Source organism: Salvelinus alpinus, chromosome 21 (assembly GCF_045679555.1).
Source record: "Salvelinus alpinus chromosome 21, SLU_Salpinus.1, whole genome shotgun sequence".
Lineage (NCBI taxonomy): Eukaryota > Metazoa > Chordata > Actinopteri > Salmoniformes > Salmonidae > Salvelinus > Salvelinus alpinus.
Window position 1 is genome coordinate 1,335,231 of NC_092106.1, and position 17,715 is coordinate 1,352,945.

Sequence of the window (17,715 nt, forward strand, 5' to 3'; positions counted from 1 at the left end):
CTGAGGACCCCTTGTCCACTGACACAGTCCTAGTTCCATTTGAAGATGCTGGTGGTGATGGAGGCAGACCGATAGTGGATGAAGTCCAGGAGTTCTATGGTAGCTGAAAGGCTGGCCCTGCTGTTTGCGTTGATGAGTCCCAGTCTGGAGTGCAACGTCCCTTGCCATTTCCATCTGAGGCAGTGCTTCAAGTTGTTTCTGACAGAGGAGCTGGTGGGAGACATAGCAGAGACCAATCGCTATGCCTTGGAGCTACAGGAGAAGAGAGAGCCAGGAGTGGGGGGGACAACCACAATTAGTGAAATGTATACCTTCTTGGTGACAGTCCTTCTCATGGGGATAGTAAAGAAGAACTCCCTAAGAGAATACTGGAGCAGAGATCCTATGTTTGCAACTCCCTTCTTTGCCACCCTCTTTTCCCAAGACTGCTTCCTAGTTCTGCTGCTATGACTGCATTTCATCAACAACGCTACTGCCATCCTAAATGACCCGTTATACTAAAATAAAAAATGTCAACAGCTGGCAGCAAAGTGCCGTGACAAACGAGACATCCATGTCCTCTCCACTGTCCATACAGCAACCATGTCGGCCACAGGGAAGATGGACCACCTGACGGGAGAGAGAAACATCAAACCAGACTGAGTGCTTGACTATAACCTCAAAATGGGGGCAGTGGATAAGGAGGACATGATAAACAGCTTTGTGGAATGCACTCAGAAAACGACCAAGTGGTATAAGATATTTAAAAATATTTCCAGGGTAGCTTCAAAATACAACAAGCCAATACTTCTGACGAAACTAGAATTGTTCTACAGAACTAATAGAAGAATGTAACTAGCTACATAAGCACGATTGAATATAACACCATAAAGGTTATGAAATGAGTAACGTTACCTCGCGTGTCCGCGGTTATAAGGAATATACACAAATATATTATGCTCCATACATACAGTGAGCTACAGTAGAAACGGTATAACACGACACACAGAAACTATTATAACGTAATAAGGCACTTACTTTGATAGAAACGCAGTCTGGATTTGAACATGGGTGTCTGTAGTGACGCCTCTAGCACTGAGACGCTGTGCCACTTGGGAGTCATAAGGCCAGGGTAGCTTCAAAATAAAAAACACATGCTAATACTTCTCTGACGCAATTAGCATTGTTTTCCAGAGCTCATAGAATAATGTAGCTAGCTACCTAAGCATTGAGTCGAACGCCATAAAGGTTATGAAATGAGTAACGTTACATCGCGTGTCCGTGGTATACACAAAAATATACACAAAAACTATACACAAAAACATTATGCTACAGTAGAAACGACATGCATGTCACGTTCCTGACCTGTTTTATGTTATTTTTGTATGTGTTTAGTTGGTCAGGGCGTGAGTTGGGGTGGGCATTCTATGTTTTGTGTTTCTATGTTTAGGTCACTTGTAATTAGCCTTATATGGTTCTCAATCAGAGACAGGTGTTTGACGTTTTCCTCTGATTGAGAACCATATATAGGTTGGCTGTTCACACTGTTTGTTTGTGGGTGATTGTCTTCCGTGTCTGTGTCTGTGCACCACACGGGACTGTTTCGGTTTGTTCGTTCGTTTTATGTAGTCTGTTCCTGTACATGCGTTCTTCGTGTATATGTAAGTTCGTTTGTTCAGGTCTGTTGACTTCGTTTTGTTATTTTGTAAGTTATTCAAGTGTTCTTCGTGTTTCGTCTTTAATTTAATAAATTCATTATGGCATCATACCTCGCTGCACATTGGTCTTCAGATCCCTTTCTCCTCTCCTCGTCCGAGGAGGAGGAAGAGCTAGAGAATCGTTACAGAATCACCCACCCACCTAGGACCAAGCAGCGTGGGAGAGCGCAACAAAGTAACCAGGACTCGTGGACATGGGAGGAAATATTGGACGGAAAAGGACCCTGTGCTCAACCAGGAGAATATCGCCGCCCCAAAGCTGAGCTGGAGGCAGCGAAAGCAGAGAGGCGGCGATATGAGGAGCTAGCGCGGAAGCAGGAAAAGGATCTGGGCTACACTACGTGGGAGGAGATCGACAGGTGGTCGATCGACCTAGGGCGAGTGCCGGAGCCCGCCTGGGATTCTCTGGCGCAGTGCGAGGAGGGATACCGGCGAATGGAGGCAGCACGACGACGCGGTAGGAAGCCTGTGAGTAAACCCCAAAAATGTCTTGGGGGGGGGGGGGGGCTTAAAGGGAGAGTGGCGAAGTCAGGTAGGAAACCTGCGCCTACTCCCTGTACTTACCGTGGAGAGCGAGAGTACGGGCAGACACCGTGTTACGCAGTAGAGCGCACGGTGTCTCCTGTACGTGTGCATAGCCCGGTGCGGGTTATTCCACCTCCCCGCACTGGCAGGGCTAGACTGAGTATTGAGCCGGATGTCATGAAGCCGGCCCTACATATCTGGCCACCAGTGCGTCTCCTCGGGCCGGCTTACATGGCACCAGCCTTACGCATGGTGTCCCCGGTTCGCCTACATAGCCCGGTGCGGGTTATTCCACCTCCCCGCACTGGTCGGGCGACGGGGAGCATACAACCAGGTAAGGTTGGGCAGGCTCAGTGCTCAAGGGAGCCAGTACGCCTGCACGGTCCGGTATTTCCGGCGCCACCTCCCCGCTCCAGGCCAGTACCACCAGTGCCTACACCACGCACCAGGCTTCCAGTGCGTCTCCAGAGCCCTGTTCCTCCTCCACGCACTAGCCCTGTGGTGCGTGTCTTCAGCCCAGTGCCTCCAGTCCCGGCACCACGCACCAAGCCTCCTGTGCGTCTCCAGAGCCCTGTACGCACTGTTCCTTCTCCCCGTACTCGCCCTGATGTGCATGCCCTCAGCCCGGTAACACCAGTGCCGGTACCACGCACCAGGCCTATAGTACGCCTTGAGAGTCCAGTGTGCCCTGTTGTTGTTCCCCGCACTAGCCTGAAGGTGCGTGTCTTTAGCCCGGTACCTCCAGTTCCGGTACCACGCACCAGGCCTACAGTGCGTCTCAGCCGGCCAGAGTCTGCCGTCTGCCCAACGGCGCCTGAACTGCCCGTCTGCCCAGCGGCGCCTGAACTGTCCGTCTGCCCAACGCCGTCTGAACTGTCCGTCTGCCATGAGCCTGCAAAGCCGCCCGTCTGCCTTGAGCCTACAGAGCTTTCCGCCAGAAAGGAGCAGCCAGAGCCTTCCGCCAGACAGGATCAGCAAGAGCCGTCAGCGAGCCATGACCAGCCAGAGCCGTCAGCGAGCCATGACCAGCCAGAGCCGTCATCCAGCCATGACCAGCCAGAGCCGTCATCAAGCATTAAGCCATCAGCCAGCCAGGATCCGCCAGAGCCGTCATCCAGCCAGGATCCGCCAGAGCCGTCATCCAGCCAGGATCCGCCAGAGCCGTCATCCAGCCAGGATCCGCCAGAGCCAGCCAGCCAGGATCCGCCAGAGCCAGCCAGCCAGGATCCGCCAGAGCCAGCCAGCCAGGATCCGCCAGAGCCAGCCAGCCAGGATCCGCCAGAGCCAGCCAGCCAGGATCCGCCAGAGCCAGCCAGCCAGGATCCGCCAGTCATTCTGGTGTTGCCCCTCATTCTGGTGTTGCCCCTCATTCTGGTGTTGCCCCTCATTCTGGTGTTGCCACTCATTCTGGTGTTGCCACTCATTCTGGTGTTGCCCCTCATTCTGGTGTTGCCCCTCATTCCGGTGTTGCCCCTCATTCCGGTGCTCATACCTTGAGGGGGGGGGGGGTTCTGTCACGTTCCTGACCTGTTTTATGTTATTTTTGTATGTGTTTAGTTGGTCAGGGCGTGAGTTGGGGTGGGCATTCTATGTTTTGTGTTTCTATGTTTAGGTCACTTGTAATTAGCCTTATATGGTTCTCAATCAGAGACAGGTGTTTGACGTTTTCCTCTGATTGAGAACCATATATAGGTTGGCTGTTCACACTGTTTGTTTGTGGGTGATTGTCTTCCGTGTCTGTGTCTGTGCACCACACGGGACTGTTTCGGTTTGTTCGTTCGTTTTATGTAGTCTGTTCCTGTTCATGCGTTCTTCGTGTATATGTAAGTTTGTTTGTTCAGGTCTGTTGACTTCGTTTTGTTATTTTGTAAGTTATTCAAGTGTTCTTCGTGTTTCGTCTTTAATTTAATAAACTCATTATGGCATCATACCTCGCTGCACATTGGTCTTCAGATCCCTTTCTCCTCTCCTCGTCCGAGGAGGAGGAAGAGCTAGAGAATCGTTACAATGCAGAAACTATTATAACGTAATAAGGCACTTACTAGATAGAAACGCACACATTTCCAAAGTTATTATTGGTAACGAAAACAACTTTGATTGCGATGCAGGCAACAGACGGAAAACGTGAACACGTGTATGCAGGACGGGAGATGAGCAAATGTCTACAGAACTGCACAAACAATTGGGAAGTGTTTGGGGAATTTTGTCTGGGTCAGAAATGTCAAAATAATTTGGGCCACAAAACAAAAAATGACTACTTTTATGTGAATGAATGAGGCGTAACACACCTCAATTCAAACTGTTATTAGAAAATAAAAAACTTGTTAGAAAATAATAAAAAATTGACAAGTTGAAAACAGCCTACAAATAAAAACAGGCTGCGTGCTTGGATTTGAGAGCAGCGCGGATTAAAGGTACTGTTACGTAACAATCACATTCTGGAATGGAGAGATCGTTCTCACATCACGTGCATAAAAAAACTCACGCTGAGGCGACCGTTAGAGATATTTGGAACTCACGCATGAAAGGGTTAACAACTCATGGTGTGATTGTGATAACGTACAGAAACTCAAGTAATTTTTTTCACCAGACCTAGAATACCTAACAATTAAATGCCGACCGTATTACCTCCCGAGAGAATTCTCTTCGGTTAGTCACAGCCGTGTATGAAAGGTTGCTAGATCGAATCCCCGAGATGACAAGGTAAAAATCTGTCGTTCTCCCCCTGAACAAGGCAGTTAACCCACTGTTCCTAGGCCGTCATTGTAAATAAGAATTTGTTCTGAACTGACTTGCCAAGTTAAATAAAGGTTAAATAAAAAAATGTATGTAATGTAGATGTAGATATTCTGCTATTTTAATGGGCAAAAAATTTGCTTTTCTTTCAAAAACAAGGACATTTCTAATTGAGCCCAAACTTTTGAATGGTAGTACATATGCATGGCAACATATTAGACAGTAATTAAGAGTAGGCACATTGATGGTGTCAGGTGAAAATTAGATCAAACGTTTTCCCATTGCAACATTTTATGTACGTGGTTGTCTGAAGCGTGCTATAGAGTTGACCCTTGGCGATGCCTCATCATGATTGGTTGTTCCCCATCATTTCCAACAATGTCAACGAGCGTAATCACTATATTTCCTTTGAGGTGCCTAGTGCTGAGCAATTAGTGCATTTTGAGGTTGATTCTCTTTTGCTTAGATTATATTTTATTTATAAAAAAAATAGATTTTGGTTATTTTTGTAAATAAATGCATTACGAAATACTGACATTAAAATTATTATAGAGCTTTTTAATTATTATTTTTTTTAAATATTTTTTAATTTAACCTTTATTTAACCAGGTAGGCTAGTTGAGAACAAGTTCTCATTTGCAACTGCGACCTGGCCAAGATAAAGCATAGCAGTGTGAACAGACAATGGACATTCCAAAGCCAAAAATGGTGAATATCCAATTGCCAAAACATAAAAACCATTAAATTGTCTATTTCAGGTCCACATTGGGTACACATCAATAGAAAAAAGTGAATTACTATGAAATAATCAAATATTTCAGTTGTGTATATGTGACTAGTTTCAGGAAACTAGGCGTATGTCGCACGTCAATACTTTACAGGAGCTCCATTTGAACGTAAACTTTTTTATTTGATCAAAACTGCGTTTTGTGGCAGAAATGCCTTCTGGAACCTATGAACTTTCATGTGCCTTAATAAAAAACGTGTATGCCATCTGTAAATACGACTACATTTGTTAAATTAGGAGCCTAGTTGGTTGTGCCACGGAAAAAGTAAGAAACCTTCCCGCTAGCCATGATTGGCTGAGATAATGAGTGCGCTGGACATGCCGAGAGATGAGTTCAGATTGGTCTGCCATGTAGCACGCTTCGGTCTATAATATGAGCTGGTCAGTATGTGTAGGTAATCCTTTCTAACACAGCTTTTTTTGAAAGATATCACGTAGTAGAACTATAAGTGTTGCCCTCCACTTTCTGGAGGACCGGGTTTTGAAATCATTGGAATTCGAGTATGATAGCTAAGAAGATGGAGAAAAATTCTGCCGTTTGATTGCAAATATGCAGACGGAGTCGAAAAGAGGATGGCAGCAGCACAACATACACATGGAAACATACACAACACAAAATGGCAGCAGCACAACATGGTAGCAGAACAAAACAGGGTACAAACATTATTGGGCACAGACAACAGCACAAAAGACAAGAAGGTAGAGACAACAATACATCATGCAAAGCAGCCACAACTGTCGGTAAGAGTTTCCATGATTGAGTCTTTGAATGAAGAAGATTGAGATAAAACTGTCCAGTTTGAGTGTTTGTTGCAGCTCATTCCAGTCGCTAGCTGCAGCGAACTGAAAAGACGAGCAGCCCAGGGATGTGTGTGCTTTTGCGACCTTTAACAGAATGTGACTGGCAGGACGGGTGTTGTATGTGGAAGATGAGGGCTGCAGTAGATATCTCAGTTAGGGGGGAGTGAGGCTACAGAGGGGTTTATAAATAAGCATCAACCAGTGGGTCTTGCGACAGGTTTACAGAGATGACCAGTTTACAGAGGAGTATAGAGTTCAGTGATGTGTCCTATAACGAGAATTGGTGGCAAATCTAGCCGCTCGAGAGCACCGTTACCTGTCGGTCTATAAATTACGTCTCCGTAATATAGCATGGGTTGGATAGTCATCTGAATCAGGGTTAGTTAGGCAGCTGGGGTGAAAGAGGAGCAATTACGATAGAGGAAAGTATAGATTTAACCTTAGCCTGCAGCTTGGATATGTGCTAAGGGAAGGACAGTGTACCGTCTAGCCATACTCCCAAGTACTTGTATTAGGTGACTATCTCAAGCTTTAAACCCTCAGCGGTAGTAATCACACCGGCTGGGATAGGGGCATTCTTCTTACCACATGACCTTTGGTTTGGAGGTGTTCAGAACAAGGTTAAGGGCAGAGAAAGCTTGTTGGTCACTAAGAAAGCTTTGTTGTAGAGCGTTTAACACAAAATCTGGGGAGGGGCTAGCTGAGTGTAAGACTGTATCATCTGCATATAAACGGATGAGAGAGCTTCCTACTGCCTGAGCTATGTTGTTGATGTAAATTGAGAAGAGCGTGGGGCCTAGGATCGAGCCTTGGGGTACACCCTTGGTGACAGGCAGTGGCTGAGACAGCAGATGTTCTGACTTTATACGCTGCACTCTTTGAGAGAGGTAGTTAGCAAACCAGGCCAAAGACCCCTCAGAGACACCAATAGTCCTTAGCCGGCCTACAAGAATGAAATGGTCTACCGTATCAAAAGCTTTGGCCAAGTCAATTAAAATAGCAGCACAACATTGCTTAGAATCAAGGGCAATGGTGACATCATTGAGGACCTTTAAGGTTGCAGTGACACATTCATAACCTGAGCGGAAACCAGATTGCATACCAGAGAGAATACTATAGACATCAAGAAAGCCAGTCAGTTGATTATTGACAAGTTTCTCCAACACTTTTGATAAACAGGGAAAAATAGAAATAGGCCTATAACAGTTAGAATCAACTTGATCTCCCCTTTAAATAAAGGATGAACCGTGGCTGCCTTCCAAGCAATGGGAACCTTCCCAGAGAGGAGAGACAGATTAAAAAGGTCAGAGATAGGCTTGGCGATTATAGGGGCAGCAACCTTAAAGAAGAAAGGGTCTGACCTAGATGTTTTTTGGGGTCAAGTTTAAGGAGCTCCATTATCATCTCAGACTCAGTGACCGCCTACAGGGAGGAACTTTGTAGTGGGGCCAGGGAAAAAGAGGGAGAAGCATCAGGGCTAGTCGCATTCAGTGCTAGTCGTGGGAGATGAGGAAATGTTGGACAGGCAAGGAGGCATGGCTGAGTCAAATAGAAATCCTGCCTTAACGAAGTGGTGATTAAAGAGCTCAGCCATGTGCTTCTTGTCAGTAACAACCCCATCATTAACTTTAAGGGACATGGGCAGCTGTGAGGAGGGTTTATTCTCCAGGTCTTTTACCATTTTCCAGAATTTCTTGGGGTTAGACCCACAGAGAGAGAACTGCTCCTTAAAGTAACTAACTTTGGCCTTCCGGATAACCTGTGTGCACTTATTTCTCATTTGCCTTAACAAGAGCAAGTCAGCCTGAGTATGCGTGTGCCGAGCGATTCGCCAAATGCAATTATTGAGGTGGAGTAACTCAACAATCTACACACAATACCCCATAATGACAAAAAGAAAACAGGTTTTAGAAATTTTGCACATTTATTCAAAATAAAAAACTGAAATATCATATTTACATAAGTATTTAAACCCTTTGCTATGGCATCCTGTTTCCATTGATCATCCTTGAGATGTTTCTACAACTTGATTGGAGTCCACATGTGCTAAATTCAACTAATTGGACATGAGTTGGAAAGGCACACACCTGTCTATATAAGGTCCCACAGTTGACAGTGCATGTCAGAGCAAAAACCGAGCCATCTGCTCAAAACAATTGTATGTATAGTTTCGAGACAGGATTCTGTCAAGGCACAGATCTGGGGAAGGGTACCAAAACATTTCTGCAGCATTGAAGGTCCCCAAGAACATTTTTTTCTTCTTTTTTTTCACCTTTATTTAACCAGGTAGGCCAGTTTAGAAAAAGTTCTCATTTACAACTGCGACCTGGCCAAGACAGTGGCCTCCATCATCAGGACAGTGGCCTCCATCATTCTTAAATGGAAGAAGATTGGAACTACCAAGATTCTTCCCAGAGCTGGCGTCCTGGCCAAACTGAGCAATCGAGGGAGAAGGACCTTGGTCAGGGAGGTGACCAAGAACCCGATGGTCACTCTGATATAGCTACAGAGTTCCTCTGTGGAGATGGGAGAACCTTCCGGAAGGACAACCATCTCTGCAGCAGTCCACCAATCAGGTCTTTATGGTAGAGTAGCCAGACGGAAGCCGCTCGTCAGTAAAAGGCACATGACAGCCTGCTTGGAGTTTGCTAAAAGGCACCTAAAGACCCTCAGAACATGAGAAACAAAATGTTCTGGTCTGATGAAACCAAGATTAAACTCTTTAACCTGAATGCCAAGCGTCACGTCTGGAGGAAACCTGGCACCATCCCTACGGTAAAGCATGGTGGTGGCAGCATCATGCTGAGGGGATGTTTTTCAGTGGCAGGGACTGGGAGACTAGTCAGGATCGAGGGAAAGATGAACGGAGCAAAGTACAGAGAGATCCTTGATGAAAACCTGCTTCAGAGCGCTCAGGACCTCAGACTCGGGTGAAGGTTCACCTTCCAACAGGACAACAACCCTAAGCACACAGCCAAGACAAAGCAGGAGTGGCTTCGGTACAAGTCTCTGAATGTCCTTGAGTTGCCTAGCCAGACCACGGACTTGAACCCGATTGAACATCGATGGGGAAACCTGAAAATAACTGTGCAGCAACGGTCCCCATGCAAATCTGACAGAGCTTGAGAGGATCTGCAGAGAAGAATGGGAGAAAGTCCCCAAATACAGGTGTGCCAAGCTTGTAGCGTCATACCCGAGAAGACTCGAGGCTGAATGCGCTGCCAAAAGTGCTTCAAAGTACTGAGTAAAGGGTCTGAATACTTAGGTAAATGTGATATTTCAAATTTCTAAAAAACAGTTTTTGCTGTATCATTATGGGGTATTGTGTCTAAATACTTTCCGAATGCACTGTAAATTACTGCAGTTTAAGACCATCCATAGAAAGTACTATATGCCAGTGAAACTGAATGACATGCACTCAACAATGTAATTCCTCTGCTGGAGGTGTAAAACAGAAAATGGGACATATGTGAAGGCTGGCTGAATTCTGGCAAACAGTATGTTCTTTTCTCTCTGCATGTCTACAGATTCTCCCATCTGCTGGAGACTGATATCGGAAGAAACTGTGTAACCAATCATATAATAGCGGCGAAGAAATGCAATGCCATTAATTGGAAGGTTGTTTATCCTCCCAGTGTCAAGTTATAGAGTTGAAGTCGGAAGTCTACATACACCTAGGTTGGAGTCATTAAAAATCGTTTTTCAACCACTACACAAATTTGTTGATAACAAACTGTAGTTTTGGCAAGTTGGTTAGGACATCTACTTTGTGCATGACACAAGTAATTTTTCCAACAATTGTTTACAGACAGATTATTTCACTTATAATTCACTGTATCACAATTCCAGTGGGTCAGAAGTTTATATACACTAAGTTTACTGTGCCTTTAAACAGCTTGGAAAATTTCCGAAAATGATGTCATGGCTTTAGAAGCTTCTGATAGGCTAATTGACAATTTGAGTCAATTGGAGGTGTACCTGTAGATGTATTTCAAGGCCTACCTTCAAACTCAGTGCCTCTTTCCTTGACATCATGGGAAAATCCAAAGAAATCAGCCAAGACCTCATAAAAAAATGTGTAGACCTCCACAAGTCTGGTTCATCCTTGGGAGCAATTTCCAAACGCCTGAAGGTACCACGTTCATCTGTACAAACAATAGTACGCAAGAATAAACACCATGGGACCACGCAGCCGTCATAACGCTCAGGAAGGAGGCACGTTCTATCTCCTAGAGATGAACGTACTTTGATGCGAAAAGTGCAAATCAATCCCAGAACAACAGCAAAGGCCCTTGTGAAGATGCTGGAGGAAACCGGTACAAAAGTATCTATATCCATAGTAAAACGAGTCCTATATCGACATAACCTGAAAGGCCGCTCAGCTAGGAAGAAGCCACTGCTCCAAAACTGCCATAAAAAAGCCAGATTACGGTTTGCAACTGCACATGGGGACAAAGGTCGTACTTTTTGGGGAAATGTCCTCTGGTCTGATGAAACAAAAATAGAACTGTTTGGCCATAATGACCATCGTTATGTTTGGAGGAAAAAGGGGGAGGCTTGCAAGCCGAAGAACACCATCCCAACCGTGAAGCACGGGGAAACAGCATCATGTTGTGGGGGTGCTTTGCTGCAGGAGGGACTGGTGCACTTCACAAAATAGATGGCATCATGAAGAAAGAAAAATTATGTGGATATATTGAAGCAACATCTCAAGACATCAGTCAGGAAGTTAAAGCTTGGTCGCAAATGGGTCTTCCAAATGGACAATGACCCCAAGCATACTTCCAAAGTTGTGGCAAAATGGCTTAAGGACAATAAAGTCAAGATATTGGAGTGGCCATCACAAAGCCCTGACCGCAAGCCTATAGAAAATGTGTGGGCAGAACTGAAAAAGCGTGTGCGAGCAAGGAGGCCTACAAACCTGACTCAGTTACACCAGCTCTGTCAGGAGGAATGGGCCAAAATTCACCCAACTTATTGTGGGAAGCTTGTGGAAGGGTACCCAAAATGTTTGACCCAACCCAACAATTTAAAGGCAATGCTACCAAATACTAATTGAGTGTATGTAAACTTCTGACCCACTGGGAATGTGATGAAAGAAATAAAAGCTGAAATAAATCATTCTCTCTACTATTATTCTGACATTTCACATTCTAAACATAAAGTGTTGATCCTAACTGACCTAAAACAGGGAATTTTTACTAGGATTAAATGTCAGGAATTGTGAAACATTTAAACTCAATTTATTTAGCTAAGGTGTATGTAAACCCTCGACTTCAACTGTATATACTGTTGTTAACTTGGGTTGTACTCGTATGTCGTACGTTACTACTTCACAGGGGCATTTGAACGTAAACAATTTCTAAAAATCAAAATGCTTTTTTTGGGCAGAAAAATCTTCTGGAATATGTTAACTTTCATGTGCCTTAATAACAAACTTGTATGCCATCTGTAAATATAAATAAAATTGTTACATTTTGAGCGTATTCAGTTTATCCACGGAAAAAGACAGGAACCTTCCAGCTAGCCATGAAGCTAGCCATGATTGGCTAAGATAATGGATGGGCTGGACATGCCGAGAGACGAGTTCGGATTGGTCTGCCATGTGGCTCGCTTCTGTCAATAACATGCGCTGGTCAGTATGTGTAGCAATTTTTTTTTTAAGATATCACGTAGTGGCCTCCCGGGTGGCGCAGTGGTCTAGAGCACTGCATCGCAGTGCTATGCTGCGCCACCAGAGTCTGGGTTCGCGCCCAGGCTCTGTCGCAGCCGGCCGCGACCGGGAGGTCCGTGGGGCGACGCACAATTGGCTTAGCGTCGTCCGGGTTAGGGAGGGTTTGGCCGGTAGGGATATCCTTGTCTCATCGCGCTCCAGCGACTCCTGTGGCGGGCCGGGCGCAGTGCGCGCTAACTGAGGGGGGCGGGTGCACGGTGTTTCCTCCGACACATTGGTGCGGCTGGCTTCCGGGTTGGAGGCGCGCTGTGTTAAGAAGCAGTGCGGCTTGGTTGGGTTGTGCTTCGGAGGACGCATGACTTTCGACCTTCGTCTCTCCCGAGCCCGTACGGGAGTTGTAGCGATGAGACAAGATAGTAATTACTAGCGATTGGATACCACGAAAATTGGGGAGAAAAGGGGATAAAATTTAAAAATTAATTAAAAAAAAAAAGATATCACGTAGTAGAACTGCAAAAGTGTTGCTCTCCACTTTCTGGAGAACCAAGTTTTGAAATCAGTGGAATATCCGGTGGAATTAGAGTATGATAGCTAAGGGTTTGATTGCACATATGCAGAGGGAGTCGAAAAGATAACACACAGAAGGCTATTGTATAAAACACCTGTCTCCGGATTACATCTTCAAACTAAGGGCAACCACGGCATCTGAGACAGAGAGGGAGAAGCGTTGTTCCATGTATACAGGTAAAAGTCTAGTTACAATATCTGAAAATGTAGCTATGTTTCAAATTTTGTCAGTCGTTTTCATTTCAAGATAAAACATACTTTTAGCTAGCCAGCTATCGTTAGCTGGCTGGCTCGCTAGCTAACATGTATAATCTGTGTAGTAATATTATTCGTATCTTAGAACTATTTGATTGCTAGCTACAACCTAATGTTAGCTAGCTAACATTGAACCTGGTTGGTTAGCTACCTGTAGATTCATGCAGGGTAGTAACGTTGTAAGTTGTGATTATGGTTCATTGTTTAGCTAGCTAGCTGGCTACATGTCTAAACAAAAGACTCCACTATGCAAGTAACCATTTCACTACACCTTCTGTATCCTGTGCATGTGACAAATACTATATCAAATTAAATCAAAGTGTATGTGTTTACCGGAGACGGTAAAGTAAAGAACATGACCTGCACCAAAGTCAAATTGGGATATAACGTTAGGACAACAACTCAAATTAGGATATCACATTAGGCCAACGAGACAGTGTCGAAGTTCAAACATTCTGAGGTAGAAAGCCCTGCTTTTATTTCGTCACACTCGGAACAGTAAACTTTCTGTAATTGGCTCACCATTAACTTGTAAATAATGATCTTGTTGTGAGTATATTTTTCTGTAATAATGAAGAGAAATTAGCTAAAGTGAAGACGTTGTCAGCTATATGATATGGTCATTATTTGAACTAGCTAGCCAGCTAACATTAGCTAGCTAGCAAGTTTATCCATTTTCAAAGCAGAATTACTTTCCCATTGTTCCTCAACTGTAGTGTATGATATAGCTCTGTCTCTACTTTTATCCATTGTAAAAAAACACAATTTCAAATGTTGCTACATAAGACCGAATTGAGCAGGTCCGTCAGATATGGGGAACCATAAACGTGCTAAACAATTGAGAAGGGAAAATGAAATGATGTGCATTTGTGATGAGTGCTACTGAGTCAGCTTCGTAACAGGCAGTCAGGGCTATTGAGGGTGTGCAACTTTTGTTATCTTTAAAAAGAAATACAATGGTGGAAAAAGTACCCAACTGTCATACTTGAGTAAAAGTATAAAACACCTTAATAGAAAATGACTTAAGTAAAAGTAAAAGTCACCCAGTCAAAATCTACTTGAGTAAAAGTCCAAATGTATTTGGTTTAAAATATACTTAAGTATCAAAAGTAAAAGTATAAATAATTTAAAATTCCTTATATTAAACAAACCAGATGGCACTAATTTAAAAATAATTTTTTACATGTTTTTAAATATATTTTTTTATTTACAGATAGTCAGGGGCACACTCCAACATTCAGACATCATTTACAAATGAAGCGTGTGTGTTTAGTGAGTCCGCCAGATCAGAGGCAGTAGGGTTTACCAGCTGTGTTTGGTTGATAAGTGCTTCAATTGGACTATTTTCGTGTCCTGCTAATAAGCATTCAAAATGTAACGTGTACTTTTGGGTGTCAAGGAAAATCTATGGAGTAAAAAGTACAATATTTTCTTAAGGAATGTAGTGAAGTAAAAGTAGTCAACAATATAAATAGTAAAGTAAAGTACACATACACAAAAATGTGGATTTGCTATGCTGCATTTTTTAAACAGAAATAGTAGAGATGTGCTTTGGAAATAGCAACCTGGATTAAATACATGTATGACGATGTTTGCCTGTCCATGCCTTATATAGCCTACTACTGAATATGGTACCAATGTATGCTCAGATATGTCACCTTCATGTGAAGAAGCACAATGATTTTTGCCCGCCGGAACAGGTCAAAAAATATTTGATGAGCTTTAGCCCATTTTTAGCCCAGGATGAATACTACATATCATGTAAGGAATACGGATACATAAATGATCAGGTAACGACTAAGGATATGGTACATTTCAGAAAATATGTGGCTTCATTCATACCTAAGTATAAAGGCTTAGATATGTCAGCATGTTGACCCTTACCCTTTCCGGAGATCGAATATTCTACAAATATGTAAGCGGGTGCATGCGCATCAGGTGCGTGTCTTGTATGCATCTCACCCCAGATATCTCCCTGGACTCATACAGTAGAAGGGAGATTTCTGAGGTCAAGATTGGATGCATGTACAAACTGTCCCATTACGGAGAATATCCTAGCTCCGTATATGAAATGAATGACATGCGTATATGGGAGCATGTCTACTCCTTATATCTAATAACATGTCAGATATCCAGAAATATATATCCAGTGCAAATGTTTTGATATAACGGTAATATTATAAAAAGTATGTGTTTAGCAATAGTCATACTGTATGATTCAGTGCAATATCACATTATTCAAAATATCTGAATTTGTACCAAAAAAATGGGTTATGCATTCCAACATATTGGGCAAGAATTAAGAGTGGGCAAAGTTCAATCAAAAGTTTTACCATTGCAAGATTTGATGTACATTCACTGTGGTTGTCTGAAGCGAGCTATAGAGTTCACAGCTGCCGATGCCTCATCGCGATTGGTTATTCCCCATCATTTGCAACAATGTCACTGAGAGTCATCACTATATTTTCTTTGCAGTACCTCAAACTGTTGTGATTACCAGCTGAAAAACTTCTATCAGTTTATTTTACTCCTGGCTGAGAGTTTGTCTGGGCAGTGTCTTCACATCCTACTGTGAGCTGAGATTTCTTTTGTGTCTAAAAACAAGGATTCCTAGGACCTTTATCGGAGATGCTTTGTGGATAAGGGCACAGGACTAGGCCTACTCTGTGTCTGGGAAACCACCCCTTAGAGTGCTGTCCATTTCATTTTTATGAATTATCTATCCATCTATCTTCTTACATCAAGATCCACATTGTAAAATAAACTTTTGTTCAATACTCTGATGTGTTATCCTCTGGGGCTGTGCTGTACGCAATCTGTACAATAAATCAAATCCAACATGGGGTTGTGTCAGGTTGGCGACAATAAAGTTCTATTCAATCAGGAACAGAACTTAGCAGTACTCACGTGGGGTCCACCAGGGGCATGAGCAGCTGCATGCGTGTGAAGACGTAGGACCAGGTGTAGCTAAGGGCGGTGGGGCAGTGTTTGGGCAGGTGGTCCTGGCGCAGCAGGCTGTAGAGACAGAGAACCCAGGGGTCCTTGACCGACTGGGCAAAGATCCACACGTGGGACGGGCTCCGGATGTCATAGTGGCTGTTGACCAGCATGGAGTTCCACTCAAGCAGCCATTGCAGGTCCACTTGGTGGCCCAATGGAAGAGTGGCCTAAAAAGGGGGTTGGGGATTGGGAGACAGGAGGGTCAGGGGTTAGAAGTCGAGGGTTAGAGGTTTCAGTCAATTCAGGAAATGATCTTCAATTACAATTAAAGGCTATAGACTGTTTATTTTAGAAATCATAAAAAATGTATGCAATTTTTTTAGGTTCAACTGGAATTTCAATTGCAGTTCTAGAACCAGGCTAAAACTGCCATCCACAATTCTATGATCAGTGAGAAGATTGTTCATACAAATCACTAACGTGATTAATGGAAGCTAACCAGATCGCTTGACGGAAAAGTGCATTCGGAAAGTACCCCTTGACTTTTCCCACATTCTGTGATGTTACAGACCTATTCTAAAATGTATGAAATCGTTTTTTCCCCCTCATCAATCTACACACAATACTCTATAATGACAAAGCAAAAACAGGTTTTCAGAAATTTGTACAAATGTATACAAAATAAAAAACAGAAACCTTATTTACATAACTATTCAGAACCTTTGCTATGAGACTCGAAATTGCTCTCAGGTGCATTCTGTTTCCATTGATCATCCTTGAGATGTTTCTACAGCTTGATTTTGAAGTCCACCTTTGGGAAATTCAATTGATTGGACATGAGTTGGAAAGGCACACACCTGTCTATATAAGGTCCCACAGTTGACAGTGCATGTCAGAGAAAAAACCAAGCCATGAGGTCGAAGGAATTGTCTGTAGAGTTTCGAGACAAGATTGTGTCGAGGCACAGATCTAGGGAAGGGTACCAAAAAATGTCTTCAGCATTGAAGGTCCCCAAGAACACAGTGGCCTCCATCATTCTTAAATGGAAGAAGTTTGGAACCACCAAGACTCTTCCTAGAGCTGGCCAAACGGAGCAATTGGTGGAGAAGGGCCTTGGTCTGGGAGGTGACCAAGTACCCGATGGTCACTCTGACAGAGCTCCATCTCTCTAGAGATGGGAGAACCTTCCAAAAGGACAATCATCTCTGCAAAACTCCACCAATCAGGCCTTTATGGTAGAGTGGCCAGACGGAAACCACTCCTCAGTAAAAGGCACATAACAGCCCGCTTGGAGTTTGCCAAAAAGAACCTAAAGGACTCTCAGAACATGAGAAACAATATTATATTGTAATGAAACAGGCAGGGAGCAGGTCTCGAACCCTCGACCTTCTTGCCCGAGGTCCGGCGCGCTATCGACTGTGCCGCAAAAGCATGCTCAAGCGGCAGAGTCGATTTCCGCGCTTATAAACCCAGGGTCGTTATACTACTCCCTCCTTTCAAAGAGCGCGTCCTCGCGCTAGCTTGCGACTCTACGTCTTACAGGAACGCGCTCACCGGCCAAGCACACGCACTGTCGTGGATGCAAGGTCCGATCACTTCCGACACCAATGTAATGAAACAGGCAGGGAGCAGGTCTCGAACCCTCGACCTTCTTGCCCGAGGTCCGGCGCGCTATCGACTGTGCCGCAAAAGCATGCTCAAGCGGCAGAGTCGATTTCCGCGCTTATAAACCC

At 44.1% G+C, this 17,715-nt stretch overlaps 1 protein-coding gene across 7 annotated transcripts in view; it reads right to left on the reverse strand.

The window, feature by feature from the left end:
- LOC139547551 (protein furry homolog) overlaps nt 1–17,715 on the reverse strand; it is a 236,771-nt gene that overhangs the window by 107,868 nt on the left and 111,188 nt on the right. For all 7 annotated transcript variants that reach the window (XM_071356440.1, XM_071356436.1, XM_071356437.1 and 4 more), the window contains exon 22: nt 15,950–16,209. In XM_071356440.1, coding sequence (XP_071212541.1) covers nt 15,950–16,209 — 260 coding nt within the window. The remainder of the gene's footprint in view (nt 1–15,949; nt 16,210–17,715) is intronic.